This window comes from Pollicipes pollicipes, unplaced genomic scaffold (genome assembly GCF_011947565.3).
Source record: "Pollicipes pollicipes isolate AB1234 unplaced genomic scaffold, Ppol_2.1 Scaffold_4295;HRSCAF=5057_pilon_pilon_pilon, whole genome shotgun sequence".
Taxonomy (NCBI): domain Eukaryota; kingdom Metazoa; phylum Arthropoda; class Thecostraca; order Pollicipedomorpha; family Pollicipedidae; genus Pollicipes; species Pollicipes pollicipes.
Window position 1 is genome coordinate 11,703,035 of NW_023596461.1, and position 19,489 is coordinate 11,722,523.

Genomic DNA, 19,489 nt, shown 5'->3' on the forward strand with positions numbered 1-19,489 from the left:
ATGTTTGACCAGTTTGTTTTCACGCCCTGAAAGACATCGTGGCTAAATAGCACATCTTTCTGTAGCCTGTAGAACTTGAAACATCGCTGAATAAAGCCAGAACACTCAGACAATAACACAAACTAGATCATAGCCCACAGGGCATGTTAAATGTGTAATTTAAAGCATGCTATATGTACGGAAAACAGGAAATGCTCTAAAAAAAACCGCGTAACGAGCTCGGAGCTTTACAAGCGTGGCTACCTCAGTCAGCTGCACACAACTGGCCACGAAATCGTAGTTTTCATTTTCACTGTATTTTTAGTTGCGGAACAATTAGTAAAAATCTTATTTAAATTTGACATAACTTTGAACTCTATCTTTAATGTCTCTCTTGTCCCGAGGTCCAGAAGTGTGGGGGGCCAAACTCACCGTTGGGGGAGCGGGTGAAGGCAATCTGGACACTGGTCGCAGGGGGGGGGGGGCGTACCGAAAAGAATGCAACCCGTGTCCATGGATGTTCGTTTTCATTTTTACTTTCTTTATCTGGAACAGCAGTTATTATCTATCACGAGATCAATCATGTTCGAATGTTAAAGTCAATGCACAAAAAAGGGCGTTAAACGACTGCATGGAATGCATCACTGGCGCTCTCCATCTAGCATGGTTCATCGAACCTTTTCCAAGCCGATATAGCTCAGAAGCTTTGCTAGCATTTTGATCGAGGTTCCGTAGAGATATTGACAACCCGTGAACGTAGATTGTAGGTAGAAATAGGTCAAAATTGATATTCACATGGTAGGCCCATGTTTGTCTGTATATGTTCAACGTTCAGCCAGAATCTATTATTGAGAAAACAATGTTAACGCAGTTTTGAGCATGCACGCTCGCAAATCTTAGCAACACAAGCCTCGACACCCGGCGTTGCAGTCTCCATCACCTGCTCGGCGTCGGCCCGTGGCTGAGCGGTTTCCAACGGGCGGATTTGGATCTGGAATGGGAAGAGTAGGGACAGAATATCTGTTTCTGTGCTGCTGCAATTGTTAATCTGTCCAAGGAACAACCGCAGAATTATAATGAAAGAAATAACTCCCAAGGCTAATTTTTGAGACGTAGGTACGGCTCCAATTCGGAAGGCTTTCGCAAGCATTATTTTACGACGGCCGTTCTCTTGTGCACGGCGCCCGCCGCCTGGTGTCCTTGCAGTGGCCAGCGCCGTTCCGTTTTACGGACTCTGCAACGCCGGCCATGGCTGCTCTTGCTCCCGAGATTGCGAGCGCGCAGACTCGAAACATTTTGATATAATTAAAGAGCTTCCTGTTCGACCAGCAGACCCGTTCCAGTTTGGTCGGAATGGCATCCGGAAGACGTCAAACGCTGGGACAGAATTTGTAAGTTCGCGTATTTTGCTAGTCGATTCCGCACAAGAATGAACGTTTTAGAGACAAACATGAGATGACCTTCTTCATTACTGAGCCCATTTCGGCCCAGTCTATTCAACACTGATGGGTTCTCTTACTTTTGCCGGGCAAGGGTCTCCTTGAGTTGGACACTAAATGGCGCATTACCGTTTCCGGGCAAGGGCTGAAGAGCCATTCCGTCTGAGCGTGGGCTGCCTTCCGGTTCCCATTCTTATGGCGCGGGAGCGGAGTCCATTGTTCAATTCGTGAGCCCTTAAAAAGATTCACGAGGACCCGTGTCGGCAAGTGATCCCAAGTCGGCTGGGAGCCGTGTTCGAAAGGGCCCGAAAAGGGACCCGAAGAATTTTACGAAACTTGAAAGGCTAGCTGCAGGTCACATAAAGGACCCCCATTCGTGGAGCCGTGATCTAAAATGTCAGGTAGAGGGCGTCTTGCACTGATTGTGGACCCTTGACACAGAGCGTTCCTTGGCTTCGGCAATCATCCACCAGCACCAAACGGTCGGTCCCTTGGCGATCTGAGATCAGGGGGACCCATTTAACAAGCAGGGACATGACCGGGCCCGCGATTTACATTGGTCGCATTGTTGCTCTTGCAACAATGCAGGTCTCCTGTGTCGGTCAGAGGCTCACAGTGCCTAACAGGGTATTCTGTTCAACAAGGGGCCTTGAGTCGGCCAGGACATTAGCAGAGCAAGAACGGAACGGGATCCCGCATGCCAGGAATCTTGCGTTTCTTGAATAGAAAGGGTTTCTTGCTTTGGGAGGGGCCCCTCTCGCAACGAAAGGAAACCTGAGAACTTAAGAGGAAAGCTCACGTTGAGATAATGGAAGAGCCATGCGTCAGTTACAGCCCCAGTACCGAAGGGTTGGCCCTCCAACCCGATTCCCGCTATAGGTCTGGAGTCCATTGTCGGACCACCATCGGCGATCAAGATCTTGTCATCTCAACTTGTTCCTGCGTCGATCCGGGGCCAACCGCGCGGGTGAGAAGGCCTCCCTTGTCAGGGAGGCGATCAACATGACATGCGAATAAAATTGGACGTATCTGCATCTGGGCGCTGAAACCAATATGCTATGAGGTCTGTTGACTAATACACAGGTATAGGGATACCAGAACTCTGCCCCGAGCAGTACTCTGGACCCCTCCGTCATTGTCTAGGAAACACTTTTGATTTTTCCGGGTTCTTTACCGAAAGGAAAGCGCCAAAACCGTCCACGGTCATTTCATTCAACATCATGTATTTGGAGGGACAACATTGGCGACCTGCATACATCACAAGCTACCGGCGGGAACGACGGCATGCCAGACAACTTTGCCCGGTAGTATCCCCAGGTCTTTCTACAACGGGACTGCGGCAGCCGTCAGATACACAGCAGCAGCTGATGTCAGCGGCCATGCTGAGTTAAAACGATACAATGCGCTGTACGCCGAACACTGTAAAACGGGACAGCATCCGCCTTTCTCGCGCACGCCTACGAGCAGACCAGGGGTCCCGGTCAGGGCGCAAGGTCATAAGCTACAATATAAATCATACTCGGTGCCCACGGCCGTAGCGCGATGCTAGCAACGCATCATTCACTGGCAAAGCACCACTCTATAGCAGTGCATCATTCCCTAGCGACGCACCGCACCACAGCGACGCAACATGCCCTAGCGACGCACCACTGGCACATTATCCGGCCGAAGCCGAAAAGACCTGCAGCTAATAATGAAACACGCACCTCTTCCAAGATTTCGTTGCCTCTAAATACCCGGCTAAACCGTCCTCAGGGCCATTCGACCGGCGACCGCCAGCAGTAGCGCCAGTGGTGACATCTGTTGCCGCGACGGGCAACTGGCGGAGGAGCGAGCGTAGCGCCCTCCCTTAAAGTCGGCCCGGGGTCCGATATTGGCGGCGTACGATATAACGTGCGGGATGTAGCTCTGCTCGTGCACTCCGTGGAACAAATGCGACCAAGGTCCTGCAAAACAAAGCCGACGTCAGTCATACAGCCTGGGAAGGCATAAACATGTGACGAATCAACTACTCGAAAGCTTGTCAGGATCCGATGCGCAAACTGCGATGGTACGCACGCAGGCATTGTACGCATTGTTTACGCATTGTTTCAAACACATATTTACATCCGCAACGTTCAGGGCTTTACAGGAAAGGCATGAACTACCGGTCACATCAGAGGCTCATTGAAGGGGTTGATGACCCGACAAGACCAGCAAGAGATCTCGAAAACATCCTGGACACTAACACACCGTACAGCTCGGGACTTTCGGTGGCCCTGACAAAGTTTCGGATGGTACGCGTGATTTGCAGTGTTGCACAAATCCCGACGACAGTGAATAGCGGCGTGTGCAGATCAAGGTATAAAGGTCATCAAAGAGCGTTCGACAAGGGCTACGCGTTGCTCACATCGCCAGTAGGCGCATGGAAATACTTAAAGGCCAAAAGCTGGTCTTCCGCATACTCATATCACGGAGCTTCATAAATTCCTGGGAGGACAAATTAATAAATGATCATCCGCATCCACCAGAAGAGTCCGCAGCAGACCGGACTCAGGGGAGTCCAAAACAGTCCGAGAGCAATCTCGGCCTGATCATCATGAAGACATGGAACGTCATAATCCAGATAAGAGGCAAAACCTCTCTTTAAGCTAATATGATCTTCTTCGTCGTCATTGGGGCTTTTCGACGCACTCTGCCTAGCCTGCTGCTGCTGCTGCTGAGCCTATGTGACGTCGCCTGCCTCTCACCCTGACAAGAAGGGTGGGCACCGCGGGGAATCGAACCCCGCACCTCTGCTTCCCCGGACAAGCAGTGGTTAACGCAGATCGATCCCCGTCGCTATCCTCATGTGTAACGTGTATTTAACAGGCGCTTCCCGCCCTCTGGACTGAGTTATTGAACGACGCCTGGCGCCGTGTGGGAGAGTGTTAACTAGCTTACGGGCACAGTTACTGACCGAAGACCGCGGGCCCTGGGGCAGGGTGTCGACCAGAGACTCGCCAACTCACGGGTACAGTTCCTGGCCGAAAGCCACAGCGCCTGGGGCAGGTATTACTAGGCCGGTCCTTCTCCTGTGGGGGGGGGAGGGGGGGGGGCACTAACCGGAAGCGAAGATGGCCACGTCCTCGCCGCCGTGCGTCTCCTCCTGCCGACGCAAGCCCGCCGGCTGCACGAACTCCCAGTCGGTGGTGTCCACGTTGCTCAGGTCCTGGCGCAGGACGTGCGTGCCGTTCCATGTGTGGTTGACATTAGGTCCGTTGGTGTAGTACAGCGTTGTGAAGGGCAGGCCATCTTCGGCTATCTGCGGGGCACCTGCAGTCGGAGGGCTGCGGTGAGTGGAGTCAGCCGCAGCCCTCCCGAACCTGACCACAGTCAGCCGCAGCTCTCCCGAACCTGACCACAGTCAGCCGCAGCTCTCCCGAGCCTCCCGAACCCGACCACAGTCGGTCGCAGCTCTCCCGGACCTGACCACAGTCAGTCGCAGCTCTCCCGAACCTGACCACAGTCAGTCGCAGCTCTCCCGAACCTCCCGAACCTGACCACAGTCAGTCGCAGCTCTCCCGAACCTCCCGAACCTGACCACAGTCAATCGCAGCTCTCCGAACCTGACCACAGTCAGCCGCAGCCCTCCCGAACCTGACCACGGTCAGCCGCAGCTCTCCCGAACCTGACCACAGTCAGCCGCAGCCCTCCCGAACCTGACCAGAGCCAGCCGCAGCCCCCCCCCCACCCGAACCTGCCCACAGTCAGTCGCAGCTCTCCCGAACCTGAACAGAGTCAGCCGCAGCTCTCCTGAACCTGACCAGTCGGTCGCAGCTCTCTAGGACCTGAACGGAGCCAGCCGGAGCTCCCCTGAACGCGACCAAAGTCAGCCGCAGTTCTGGACGCCGGGTTGTCAGAAAACTCAAATGGATCGTTTCTGTTTAACAGCCTATACCCTGGGTCCACTTAGAGGAGGGCGAGGGCGAAGTCCGAGGACGAAGTTGATGAAGTCAGGGGGCGGTGTGGACCGTACCGAGCATTGCGGCACGTTAGACTTTCGTCATCAAATTATGGTGTTGGCTTGGAATTTCACGATAGGATGGTGCGGTCAGAACTCAGCCCTGCTTGACGTTGACTCTAGTCACATGAATTCATCCAATCAAAGTGTTGAAATGGATAACATCCTAGAGGTTATATGAATCTGGCATGTGCTTGGCTGGTACAGAAATATAGCACATATGCTCTTAGTGTGTTCTGTATGTCATACGAAACCATTTGTTTACCAACTGGGGTGTTGTGCAGCATGGCCATGACGCCGATGCACCCCTGAAAGCCAAGCCAAGATCGGTATGACGGCCTCGCCGCCAGCGCCACCTACCGAGGATGTTCTTGCCGCGAACCGGGTAGCCCTGTATGCTCATCACGTGACTGTGGTCGGCCGTCACTACGATCAGCGTGTCCTCCTCTGACGTCATCGACCGCGCCAGCTGGACGGCGTTGTCGAACTCGAGCGTCTCGGAGAGCGAGCGGCGCGCCTTGGTGTCGTGGTGGGCGTGGTCGATGCGGCCGCCCTCCACCTGCCGCCGACACCGCGCGGTCTCAGGGGGGCACGAAACGATACACGGACAGCGCGCCCGGGAGCCATCAGCAGTCAGCTGTCTGAAGCTGGTTGCCAGCTGTCAACGGTCAACCGCCAGCTGTCAAACACCGGCGATCAATTGTCAACTGTACATCAGTGCCAGCTGTCAAACACCAACCGTCAACCACCAGCCGTCACTCATCAGCTGTCACCAGTCAGCCGCCCGTTGGAAGATGTCGGCTCTAATCCATTCACGCCTGACAAGCACCAGCAGCCCGTCAACCGTGTCAGTTGATGACCTGGTGGTGCTTCAACGGTTAACGGTCAGCTATCAGTCTTCAGTTGCCCAACATCATGAGTGGGCCACCGTCAGCTGTGAACCGTCATCTGAACCGTCATCTGTCAGCCAATAATTCACGACTGTCTGGTCTTCTAGATTCCAGGTCGAATGCGATCACAAATTTGTATCGGCATGACCAACCATGTTTGCCTAGAATGTCCATCCTCCCGCGTCCGAATTGATGGAGTAAGACAAATTATTTAACGTAGTTCTGGACACACGCGCTCGCAAACCCCAAAAATAAAACGACCGACACCTGACATTGTAGTCTCCATAGGCCTTGCTAATTCGTAGGTTGAAAAGACGGTCCTGGTGCAGATCTGACCTGTGTGATTTTCGTATTAATAATACGATGAAAAGAGCACTTTTGAACCGCGAACTGAAGAATCTGGAGGTGTGGAAGGATAAAGGTAGAACGCTTTTTTCATGGTATGGTGACTATTAATTCATTCGAGCACCACCCCCAAATTGTACAGAAGAAATACATGTCCTAGTCTTATGTTTGAACGACGCGAACTGAGTTTGAAAAACTCCTGATGGCTTTATTTCCCGACAGCCGTTTCCGCACGCACGGCGTCCGCCGCCTGGTGTTATCTACAGCAGCCAGAGCCGTCCGTTTTTACGGAAACTTCAGTCCCGGCTATAGGTGCTCCTGCTACTGAGACTGCGAGCACGCAGACTCAACACTTTTCATATAATTTATTCCACAAGTCGATGCTGAAAAAAGATGGACGTTCTCAGGCAACTATGTGTTGGCTTCCTCACATTTGACCTCGTTTTGATCCACTCTTTTGAACACTAGTAAGACCCTTTACTCTTTCCGGGCAAGGGTTGATGAAACATGAGCGGACACATTGTCGTTCCCGGTCAAGGGCTAAAGGACCATTCTTTCCAGCACGGGGAAATATATATAATACCGGTTGCCGTTCTGGTGACACGGGGACATCGATATAAGGACATAAAGACATAAATAGGTACGTCATCGGACCTCGCACAGCATTGATAGAGAGCCAACTGACAGCCATCATATCTGGAAATTGCGCTCATAAACGCCAGATGTGAACGACTCGCCAATCCTATTTTTCTCAGCCTTGAACGCTGCATGGCTAGTGGAATAGCAGAATTTGAAAGGCGCTATTTTGAAATTGACTGCTTGGGTCCTTAGAAAGGCAGAGCTGTGAGCTGCACGGAATGATCTTTAATGTGGGTACCTCAGTCCAAAACCCAATGCAAAAGTGGAGGGCTCCCTTAGACATGCCGCAGTGTTCGGCATGGCCACCCTGTCCTCTGAGTCACGTGACCTTTCAGCGTGGCCGCTAACACCGGTCGCAGACCATCCCTGTCTGGGTAAATAGCGAGCACCCGAAGCGACTCGAGCGCCACTCCGTGGCAGGCGCTCAAACCAAATGAGCTACCGGGACGGACTAGGACACAAATGTCGCCCGCACTGCCAGGGACGTGTCACTATGTGCTGCGGCGGCCTACTGGGGGCGCAGGACGAGTGACAGGACCCGCGCGGGAGCGTACTCAGAGCCGGCGCCAGTGGGCCGGCGGTGACGCGGACCCAAAATACTCCCGGAAAGTAGCACTCGAGAGCTACCGGTCACGTTTCGTGGACAAAATCGGCTTGGGATACCCTGCATTCTGCCCTCTGCATTATTTCGAATGTTTGTCGCGTTCGCTGCTTAGCTTGTGGCGCCGCGTTCAAGTATGAAGTTTCTCTGATCTCAGAGCCTCTTCTGCTGAGGGCTACTAACGGACGCCGGCAAATCTGGCAAGGTAGAAAAGACATGGCGCAATTTTTTCTCCGGGATGAGTAGTTTGGACAGACCAATGCTGCAATCACTGGGTATAGACAGTAGCGCAGGAGTCTGTCCACATCGTGGGGCTTAGAGATACGTTGGCTTGTTTCTTTCCATTTACCACCCCAGGCCCAATGCCAGATTCTTCGAAACATCGGCGTGAAGTTTGAGCACAAAATACCACCAATAACGCACCAGTTCCCGTGCCTATGTGTGTAGTAAAGGTGTCTCAAGCACATTCCTCCACAGCATACTTTGGCCTCCATCGTAATCGTGATTGCTACCAAAGGAACCGAGACGCGCGTTGTAACGTCCGTTTTGTGGAGCACCGGCGAATGAATTGGCCGCATTAATACGCGCTGAGGAGGGGGTCAAATTTCCCCCCGAAGGTTTTCCGGAATGAATTTCGAACGGCGTGGCGTGGCCGCGCCAAACTTTGCATAGCTGCAGATCATTGGCCACCGAATCGCTTGATGTAAAAATGTGATGCACCTTGTAAGGTCGCTGACCTATGGCAGATCAAAAACAGGCCATGGTTGTCAGCGAAGGGCATTTCCAGGGAATCGTTCAATCCAATGCAACAACCAAGTGTAAGACGAAGCCACACATATCTGAGACAGTTTTTAAGGTAATAAACCAATTCAATTCAGAATTGCAGCCAGCTCCACCAATTTCGCGCCAGGCATGAGGGTCAGGCCAAGGTTAAAACTGACCTGCCTTTTAACTGAAGAGCTCGATTTATGAGGCAGCTTCTGGTGCTCATTTCACATTTTTGTATGACAGGGACCACAGCAGGCATGTTCCATAGATTTGTTAAAGGTCAGAAGAGGTCACTGACCTAAACGACACAGGTTATCGTTTTGTTTTATGAACATGCCGTCTAGAGTAATTTCTGCCGCTTATTCGAATGACAAAATAGGAGCAATCCCGTAGGAATTTGGTCTCATTGGCCTTATAAAGGTTAAACAAGGTCACTAACCTAAATTAAACACTGTTGACCCCTTGCTTAGCACAGGTATCTAGCTTCAAGACGGTATCATGAGGAAGTTTGGGGGCACTTGAGATGGCAATCTGGAGTTTGACTTTGTTTGACCTTATTTGACCCCAAGATCATGAACCAGGCATCTAAATTTTGACAAAAGTGAGCTCACGTGCAGAACAACCCACACTGTGAGTTTGGTGTTTCTAATTATCTTATTTGTCGAGACCTCAGTAGGTCAGATTGCCCCCACCCGAGCGAAGGGTATTCAACCGACCACCCGTGCGCGTGTTAATGCTCAGGGGCCAAGGTGCAACCGGGATTCGACATGAGCCCCCCCCCCCCCCCCCTCCCACATGAGAGTCCGGGCACGCTCACCACTTGGCCATCACGCCCTCGTAGCCGTGCTGCAACCGTAATCGCGTTTGTGTACCGTCAGCACCATGAGCCCTTCTGCTGCCGCGTGGGTGCTGTTTGGGCCGCGTGGGTGCTGTTTGGGCCGCGTGGATGCTGCTTGATGTCGCAATAGGGAAGCTGTGTTCCATCACTGCTTTACGACGCTCGTAACAGCTAAGGCCACATGGCATCGCCTGCCTTCCATCATGGCACGGGCAGATATCGGCGGTGCTTGCGAAGGCGTTGGTCTGGATGCCTATCCTGCTGTGTGTTCAATGACAGGTGAAACGAAAGAGAGACGTTTCAAACCGTACTTGTGGCACTACAGTCAGTGACGCCGAAGTGCGTAGATTATTGCGGGCCCGGTGAACCGAAGGCCCAACAACCTCACAACCGCAAATGTGTGTTTCGCAGCATATTTTGCCCATTCTGCTCTGGCGAACAGCTATTTGCATTACTTATTCTTACATCAGTTATCAAGTAGTCATATATTACAGCAGCACCGTATTCTTTACCATGACATGCGCACGTGACTTTGCAGAATCTTTGCAGTGGAAGTAATGCCGCCCATCAGAACGGGTTATATAAGTTTTGGAAACATTAGTTTGTCATGTAGCACTAATGCCCCGTATCAGTTTTTGCAGCAGCAGTAAAGTTGTGTATAAGCAGTGCCTTTAAACGTTTTTGAAATAGAAGTAATGACGGGTATACATTTTTTAAGCATAAGCTTTGGCCTGTAGCAATAATGACACGTAGAAGTGTTTGCACTAGAAATAATGGCGAGCATAGGTTTTTGCACTGTAATTTGTGTCGTATAACACACTACTGTCGTACATAAGTATTGACAAAAGAAGTATTGTCGTAGCACTCCTGTCGGTAGAGCTTTTGTTGTAGCACCAATGTCGTAGAACTGGCCTCGCCCTAGCGGCAAGGCCGAAAGTGTCGCCATCATTTGAGCACCACTATATGTGCTACCAGATTTGAAAGTATCGCTACCATATGGTCCCGCGACCATACAGCATCACATATCATATAGTCCTGCGACCATAAAGTATCACATATCATTTGGTTCTGCGATTATATAGAATCACATACCATGTAGTCTCGCGATCATGAACAGTCGCAGACCATTTAGTCGTGTGAAGAAATTCTGCGAAGTAAGCTTCGCAAAATCACTATCTGGTGAATAGCCATAACAAGACCAAGCAAACCAGTCGAATCTGTGATAGACTACGCAGCTCTTTGCGTCCTCAACTGAAAGACGAGTGCTGAGTCTACTTGATGTCAGTTTCCTAAAACTGATCAGTCAAAGCTCCTCTTGAGTAGTGGCCCCCACAAACTCACAATACGTCTAAACTCTACGAATGTCCAAGCATACAGCATTCGATTAGTGGCATACGTACGGCCAGGAAGAACCCGTTCTCGCTTTTGCTAAGCATTTTGATGGCCGTCTCGACCATCTCGGTGAGGCTGGGTGTTCCGGACGGTCCCTTGTCCCGCAGGTCCTCGTACGGAGTGTGGCTGTTGCCGAACAGACCTGCGGCACCGCTGACGTCAGGCGGCATCAAGTGACAGGGCGCCATCAATCATCAACGCGTCAACATGTGCACACGTCCAAACAACACGTCAGGGTCTGGCGTGCCAATGTGTGGAAAGACAGCGTCAACACGTGCACACGTCCAAACAACACGTCAGGGTCTGGCGTGCCAATATGTGGAAAGACAGCGCCATCACGGCACTGCCACGGGTCATGGTGTGGAGCCTGTGCTATATGTACGAGTCATGGTGTGCAGGCAGTGTTCTATACACGAGTCATAGTGTGGAGCCTGTGCTATACATACGGGTCATGGTGTGGAGCCGGTGCTACATGTACTAGTCATGGTGTGCAGGCAGTGTTCCATACACCAGTCATAGTGTGGAGCCTGTGCTATACATACGGGTCATGGTGTGGAGCCAGTGCTACATGTACAAGTCATGGTGTGCGGGCAGTGTTCTATACACGAGGCATGGTGTGGAGCCTGTGCTATATGTACGAGTCATGGTGTGGAGCCTGTGCTATATGTACGAGTCATGGTGTGCGGGCAGTGTTCTATACACAAGGCATGGTGTGGAGTCTGTGCCATATGTACGAGTCATGGTGTGGAGCCTGTGCTATATGTACGAGTCATGGGGTGAAACCAGTGGTGCTATATGTACGAGTCATGGGGTGAAACCGGTGCTATACGTACGAGTCATGGAGTGGAGCCAGTGCTATACATACGAGTCATGGTGTAGAGCCGGTGCCATATATACGAGTCATGGTGTGGAGCCACATGAGTTGCATGTTTGGGTTTAGCGCGCTCCCGCTCGACAGCTGCTGTCGTCATGCTGTGCCCAACTGATCAAAATGATAACATGAGCATTCAAGACGTGGCCCGGGAAAACCGCCGCGCAGCGCATTGGGACTAGTGGCTTCATGCTGGGCGTAGGACTACATGCACTACATGCGCTACATGGACTACATGCTGCCAAGGCCGACGTAATGGCGGCTTCCCATCCCCAACACGTGACGGACAGCAGTACCGTAACACAACCCTGATACACGGACGTCGACTCTTCCAATGTGGGCAATCAGCGACAGCGTGTTCATTACCATGGCGTGACTTCATAACTGATTCTGACATGATACCTGCTCTGTAGGACGCGGCTGGTACCAGTGCGCTGATTCTGGCGCGGTGTACGTCCTCCGTGAGACAGCTGGTACCAATGCAACAACTTCACATGGCTCCCGAGCGGTGCGATTTACACCGATATTCGGAGGACATAGTTTTAGAAGTTAAAGCTTAACCTTAAAGGGAATCACACGTGTTTCATCTGGCTACAAAATGTCTGCTCAGATTATCAGAAGATAATTGCCACACACGTGCCGTATCTGCCGTATTCAACCCATCACTCAAAGTAAAGTTAGCCGCCAGCGAGTTTCTACGGGACAGGCTTGTTGTTCTTGTAAAAAAAATCCCAAGATCTTAAGACCGCAAACATGCCTTGCTTGGTGAGCCCAACATCACCTATGGCGCCACATATCTTACCAGGTGGAAGTATTCTGACAAATTTTACATTAACCGTACGTTGTATCCACGGTATGAGTTTGACACCCAGAGATGTGCATGTAACGGTAAGATGTCTGTGCGTTACATCAGTGTATGCCACTAACTTTGGGTCACTATAACTCTATGTCGAGGAAAGCGAAACTGCTCCATGGACAGTACGTCGTGTAGCATTAGTTTGTGCTTTACATTTTGCAAGGATGCTCATTCAAACTGCACAGCAGAACTGTTGCCTGTGTCTGAGATAAAAGCAAGACTAAGGGCCAAGAAAGGTAAACTGAACTCAGAAATCACACACAGAAAGCTATGCCCTCGGATGACACCAGCAACCCAGGAACGGGAGTATAAAATTGTTTGTTCGAATGGCTATTATGACCCAAGTTGGAGTTACGCATGCACTAGCATAACAAAAAATACAACTGGGCATATGGCTTGCATGTTATGCAATATCCAATAATGCAATACAATAAAACACCTTAACATTGACTTAGTATCCTGCCCCCGCATGTGCGCATACCACGCGAAGTGCCCGGGGTGCCGAACACGGGACACCGGGTACCCGAAACGCAGCCTGGCGCCTTCACTCCGCTCACCCATGATGTGATCGGTCTCGTTGAGGTCGAGCGCGCGCAGCTCGGCCGTGGTGGCGACAAACTGCGGATTGAGGCCCTGCTTGCGCTTCTCCATGAGCCAGGTCTGCGTGAGGTCGCGGTCGTCCTGGCGCGCGCAGCCGCCCGGATACTCAGGCGCGAACCGCGTGTTGTTCAGGTTGGCCATCATCATCTGGCGCCCGCCGCCGAACAGCACCTGCCGACGACGGCTGGGTAACTCAGCAGTTCAGGTCAGGTCAGGTCAGGTCAGGTCAGGCCAGGCCAGGCAAGGTCAGGTCAAGTCAAGTCAGGTCAGGTCAAGTCAGGTTGGCTAGGCACTCGCAGCACATCGACTGCAAACACCGGACGTTACACGCACCCGGCCGTCAGGCGGACCGCACACTCACTGCGCAATATGTAAATTTTAACAATCTGCAAAACATCGAGCATAAACCGATCAGGATGCGATGGAAATATATGCAGAGCAGCGGCTGCGTCCGAAGAAATATGTGTATGCCACGTTTTTGGCAATGTGCCGGGGAATAAAGTAAAAAATGTTAACGTGTTTGGAAATAAGCAGACTTGTAAGCTAAACAACAGGTGCAAGATCCACAAACACGTTCCATCGTGGACTACCAACGATGAAAATACATTGGCATCACGTCTGCAGCCTAATGACAGGCAATTTACATGGCGCTACGCTTGGTGTGCCTTCTCTAATCCACGCCCACGACAGAGAAGCGTGACCTGTTCCGCTGCAGTCCCCGGGGCGGCGTGCGGCGCCACGCCGCCGCCGGCGCCGGCCCACCTTGGCGTGCTTGCCAGGCGCGTTCTCCACCAGCTGCCTGGCGATGTCGGTGCAGCCGCGGCCGGCTTCGCCCAGCTTGCCGTCACACTCCCAGTTGCGGTGTCCAGACTTGGCGTACAGCGCGGCTGGCGTGGCGTGCGTGATGCGAGTGGTGGTCACGATGCCTGCGGACGGCCAGCCGGGTCAGAGGGCGCCGCCTTCGGACCGCCGGCCCACGCACTCCGCCCGAAACGTCTGTGTAGCTCCCAGAAAAGCATGTGTTACATATTCCTTTGAGCGCGATGTGTCTTGCATTGCACACTTCACAAACACAGCACGTATTGCGAATACCAGGTAGACAGGCCGGGACGTGCCTTGTATCGATACGAATTCATCACACACAACCAGTTGGCATGCACGGTCTCATTGTGATGGTCTCAACGGCAGTTGGTCCGCCCGCTGAGTCTGCCGTGTTCGCGGTACATACGTAGCGCGCTCCGGACACGCATTCGTCATGCTCTGTCAGAGCGAGCGACCGGCGGCGACGGCCCGAGCCCGTCAGTGCAGATGTTCGCATCATTTCAGCGGGCCTCGCGTTTACGGCGACAAAAGCGCGCAGCTCAAAGCGCGACTCATGTCCCAGTCGCTGACTGCGTCCCATGACTGCCGGTCACGAGCCTCCGATCGAGCCGACTCCTGTTCAGAAAGTGCTCACATCACGCCGGCCGGCGGCACGCCGCCACACAGACAAAGCTCGGGGACCCTGGGGTGACCCTGGCGCTGCCGTCAGGGTCACGCGGCGCCACGCTGGAGCGGCGGGCGGCTCCGGACGCGCCGTGGAGGTCGCGCCGACCGCCGCGTGACGCGCGTGTCAGCCCGCCGTGACACCACGCGCCCCACGTACGGTCAGACACGGACTTCAGCCGGCCGCGCAGGCCGTTCATCACTAGTGATTTGCACAGCGCGCTGGTGACAGGCAACAGCCTACATGCCCGCGTTCGTGTTTCTAAATATGCATGAAGTTGCCGTGCCGGTGCGACGGGAGCGTACCGGGCAATCTGAGTGCTCATGCGCTACGCTGCCACGGCGGCTGCAGACGAGCCGGAGTGACAGAGTCCAGGATTCAAATGAGTCGTTTTGCATGTCAAAGGCAAATGGCATCTGCATGAAGTCTGACTCTAGTTGGACCACGGAAGCAAAATCCCAACACGAACTTTAAAGAATAATTAACTATCAAAGCCGGAGCATGACTCCATTAATACATGCATATTTCAAGCCAGTTCGGAAACTCGGTCCCCACTGAACTGTCAATCAGCGCAGTCCGTGTCCTAACATCGATACACGTCGATGTAAAGCAGTTCCTGTAAACAGGCCGCTACACGGTCCGCTGCCGTCTGCTGCCGCTACTTGCCCTTGCCTCGCGACCTTATGACGTGATCGTGATGTAAAACAAGACTCCTCTTTTCATCGCTCGCAATATGAAAACCGCCATTACACGCTCGCCGGTACATGCACGCCCCTGGTGCCTGCTCCTAAACAGGAGTGCTGGAGGTTGTCCACCAATTAGAGGACTCGGAGCCATTTTTACCATTTTCTTTTCATTCGCCACCATGGCTTCGTGCTAACGTTCCCAACTGTGCCACGGGGAGGGGGGGGGGGGCTAGAGCCCATGGCCATTTCGTGATGCAATAGTTCGCGCCAGTGCGTTTAAGGTACTCTAAGCTACAGCTTGTCTTTCTCCAGTTGTCACAGAGGTGACGTGATTATCTAGCCGATCAAAATATTTCATCAACGTGGAGGTGCCTATGGACTGACGTCAAATGTGTCATTACATTATTTACTGTCGTAGATACAAGTTTCCTGTGATTTTTTTCGACAATTTCTAAGATTTATCCAGCTTCCTCCAAAACCTAGCAATTTATTAATCTTAGCCAAGGCCCTTCAGCGATGCGCAACGACTGGAGCCCCTGAGAACTGAATGCGTCGCACCAAAGCACGGCTGACGTCACAGCCACCTCGTGACCAGGGAAACTGGTTCATCTGCGACGCAGTCCTTACTCCACCGAGCATCGAATCCCCGGCGTCGAGCGCGCCCCGAACACGAGCCGGGCCCGTTCCGGCCGAGCCGAGCCGAGCCGCGCCGCCTGGCGCCGGCGCGCGCCGCCGCCGCCAGTGGGGCACCTCTGACCTGTGTGCTTGCCAGCCGCCTGCGCCCACTCCATGAGGCAGGGCCGGCTGTGGCGCGGCTCCAGCGCCGCCTGGCACTGGCCGGCCGACACGCGCGCGTCCACGCCGATCGTCTCGTAGTTGCCCTTGTAGCCGCACCAGTAGGCGGTGGCCGTGCCGGCCGAGTCGGGCACCTGGCGGTCCGGGTTGTACGTCTGCGGCGCAGGCCGGCCGCGGGTCAGACTCACGCCAGTCGGTCACCATGCGCCTGCCGACGCCTACAGCGATCAACACGACTGCCAGTTCGCTCCGTGGTATTTAGTGGATTTCATCTGTGGGAGATAAACTCGCTGGTTAGAACAGATGCGTTGAGGATGTTTGATCCGCATGTTATCGACGGCTTCGCGCCGACGGCGGAGGGTAGCCGGGCATGCCTGCAATGAGCAATCATGCTAGCAGGATTGATGTGACATGCTTTCGTGGAGACAAACCAGGTGAGCCGTGGAAAAGACCTCGACATTATGAAACCCATAGTACGGTGGCACAGTCACATGGAGACGAGAGAAACCATGAGCCCGAGGATGTCATTAACAACGTTTAAAGTAATTCCGACATAACTTCGTCAAGTACCTTTCTGACAAGCTGGCTATTTCTAGCGAGAAAACCTGATATGCCATTTATTCCCTAACATGCACTTGCCTGCCTCAACATACATGTGCAACATACGGTATAACATGCATTATAACTTTCCCTAACATGCGCTTGGCGCATGTTGCATCGCATTTCATGTGGCTCTGTCATTAACAGTGCACTTAGCAGGTAAATGCAGGAAGAAAATATGCATAGCCTGCTTTATGAGCAGCCATGGTCTGTTTCATGATGAATCTTTCGTTTTACGACGTCTGTCCATTGCCTCGAACATGAACATCGGGCAATTACACGTCAGCCAAATTCACATGGACGTATACTAGTGCGGAAAGGTAAATCGATGATCACTCAGCTAAAGGGAATGCATGAGCCGGGGCTATTGTCTCCCTGCGATAATACGGCTTACGCAGAATTACGTCATCACACCTTAACAAGCCAATCATACGGCAGAAGGAAAATTACGTCATAGCAACTTAACCAGCCAATCATACGGCAGCAGGAGAAGCATGTCGAGCAGCGTCGAGCCCCACAGAGAAGATCGTTAGGGTTTTCAGCGACGAGGGCAGATCAAGGAGCGGGCGCTACCCCCACCGTACCGCACCTCCATCGTGCGAGCCGCTCACCGTATCTGCCCCACGATACCGTGGGTTGCGTCCCTCCCCGGGAACGATAGACTACAGGAAGCCCTCACTCACTATAACAGCGACATCAGTACGCCCTCAGCCGCGGTAGCGACAGGAGCCGGCAGGCCGCCGCCTTCCCCACATCGACGGAAGACTTGTCACTCTCATTCCCCGCAACGGCACACCACAGGTCGGCCTCACTTCTGGTAGCGGCAGATGATGGGGCAACACTCTTACTCTCAGCAACAGCGGGCGCCAAGTCACGTTCCTTCCCGGTAGCTGCCGGCAACCGCGGCCTCTCCCACCGCCGGTAACAGCAGACAAGGCCGGCGACTCCCGCTCCCAGTGCCGACAGGCGGGGGCAGTCGCAGCGCACCGAGAAAAGTCCATTGTGACGTCACGTAAAATTTTTGCCGGACGTGTTCACCGTGCAGCTCGTTTTTTGTTTACATCTTCGCAGATTTCGTGACGATAACTGTGCCTGCGAGACGCTAGGAGTTATGTTTGCACGAACCGCACGTGCTCCTAACAGTGCGAGCTGTAAATTATCCTGTTTTCAACGCAAAGCATACCTTTTCACCATCGATGGTAGGTCCTAGTTGCGCGAATTGACTTATTTGTAGTTAACCCTGTCGCGCCATCTTGTCTCACTTCGAGCAAGCAGACGAAAGATTCTGTACGTCCAGCAAAGATTCTACGTAAAGTCATGTAGCACGTTTGGTGTCCGGGTCGCGCCGAACACCAAAAGGCACGGAACCTATGGGATATGACGTCATGAATGACGCCGACTGCACAGATTCTATATCGTCCGGATCGTTGCGAACACAGCCAATCTGCTGCTCGCATTTCCAGTCACGGTATGCGACAGGTCACTCTTACCTCTGGTAGCGACAGACAATAGGAGGTCACCCTCACGGTAACGCAAGACGAGTGTTGTCCCCTCTCTCAGGAGTGGCAGACACGTAATTCCCACACTCAGCACCGGCTGACGACAGGTCATCGCTCTCACCGCCACTGACGGCGGATGACTGGTTACTCTCACCCTAGGTTACCCCAAATTATAGGAGTTTGCAGTTTACTGACTTATGGTGTAAGAACTACAGTGTAGTGAAAAAGAAGTGACTGCTTGAAAAACATCCTGAACAGCTTGAACGGATGTTTTGAATCTCTGCCACATAATGTCAGAAATTGGAGAGCTTTCAAGGATCAATTTGACCAAATGTCGACACGGATGTCCGTCTGCATCATGAGAGGTCAGTCTTTGTTGACCGTGGTTTGTCACGAAGACCCTAATTCCGCCAACTCCACCGAACAATTGCAGTTCGGCGAACAATTTCGCCGACATTTTCGTCACGGAATGCTGCGACACGGCCTGCGCCGGCACTCTGGAATAGGAAAGATGGGACCAACTGGTTTAGCCGGTCGCCTGCTCTGACCACTCCTAGTTCGGTGCTATCGTGTCATGGCGGTTTATGGCTCCGAAGTCGCCTCCGTTGACGGAGATCAGGAACCATTATCCTCGCATTCTGCGAACAGCATAAATAGGTGCTGGCCTGGGGTAGACGTGATTTCACGGAGAATGAATCACGGTCGGTTTCCATAAGCGGTGCTCGTTGCAGTCTGCTCGCGGGCAAGGCAATCAACATGGCGCCCGTGTGTCAATCCTTTCGCCGACGCCATCGGTCAGAGCCTTGTGGTAACTGGGATGCTTACGATTTTGCTGAGCCAAAGCGCCCCAATCGGCCATGGGTTGCAAGTAGAAATGAGATGTCTCAAATGACTTCAATAGAGTCACCAAAAGCTTCAAGATTTTTTAATGGAAAATAACGCTTTTTACGGACAAATTTGTGGACTCTGTTGGACAATTTCTCCTAATTTTGGTTCGTCACTGATGGATGGATCACGTTTTCCGCTGATTTCGAACTCCATCGCGGCTTTGGTGAAGACATCTTGGCCTTCATGGCACCTTCTACTAAGATGATTCCGACACGCAGCCGGAAAGGCCTGCTTTTACCAATCTCCGATGCAACGCATCGACCGACTTCATAATGTTCTAGCTGGAACGCAGCATGGTGACCAACCTACTCGCGTTCCTGCCCTCCGAGCTCCCG

At 52.7% G+C, this 19,489-nt stretch overlaps 1 protein-coding gene across 1 annotated transcript in view; it reads right to left on the reverse strand.

Annotated features, from left to right (window-relative positions):
• Positions 1-2,624: 2,624 nt before the first annotated feature.
• LOC119096428 (alkaline phosphatase) overlaps positions 2,625-19,489 on the reverse strand; it is a 33,151-nt gene continuing 16,286 nt past the window's right edge. Inside the window, exons 4-10 of the mRNA XM_037219333.1 lie at positions 16,130-16,322; positions 13,963-14,126; positions 13,158-13,371; positions 10,882-11,015; positions 5,761-5,959; positions 4,503-4,712; positions 2,625-3,364 (exon numbers count right to left, since the gene is read on the reverse strand). Of these exons, the coding sequence (XP_037075228.1) occupies positions 3,159-3,364; positions 4,503-4,712; positions 5,761-5,959; positions 10,882-11,015; positions 13,158-13,371; positions 13,963-14,126; positions 16,130-16,322 (1,320 nt within the window). The 3' untranslated portion in view covers positions 2,625-3,158. The remainder of the gene's footprint in view (positions 3,365-4,502; positions 4,713-5,760; positions 5,960-10,881; positions 11,016-13,157; positions 13,372-13,962; positions 14,127-16,129; positions 16,323-19,489) is intronic.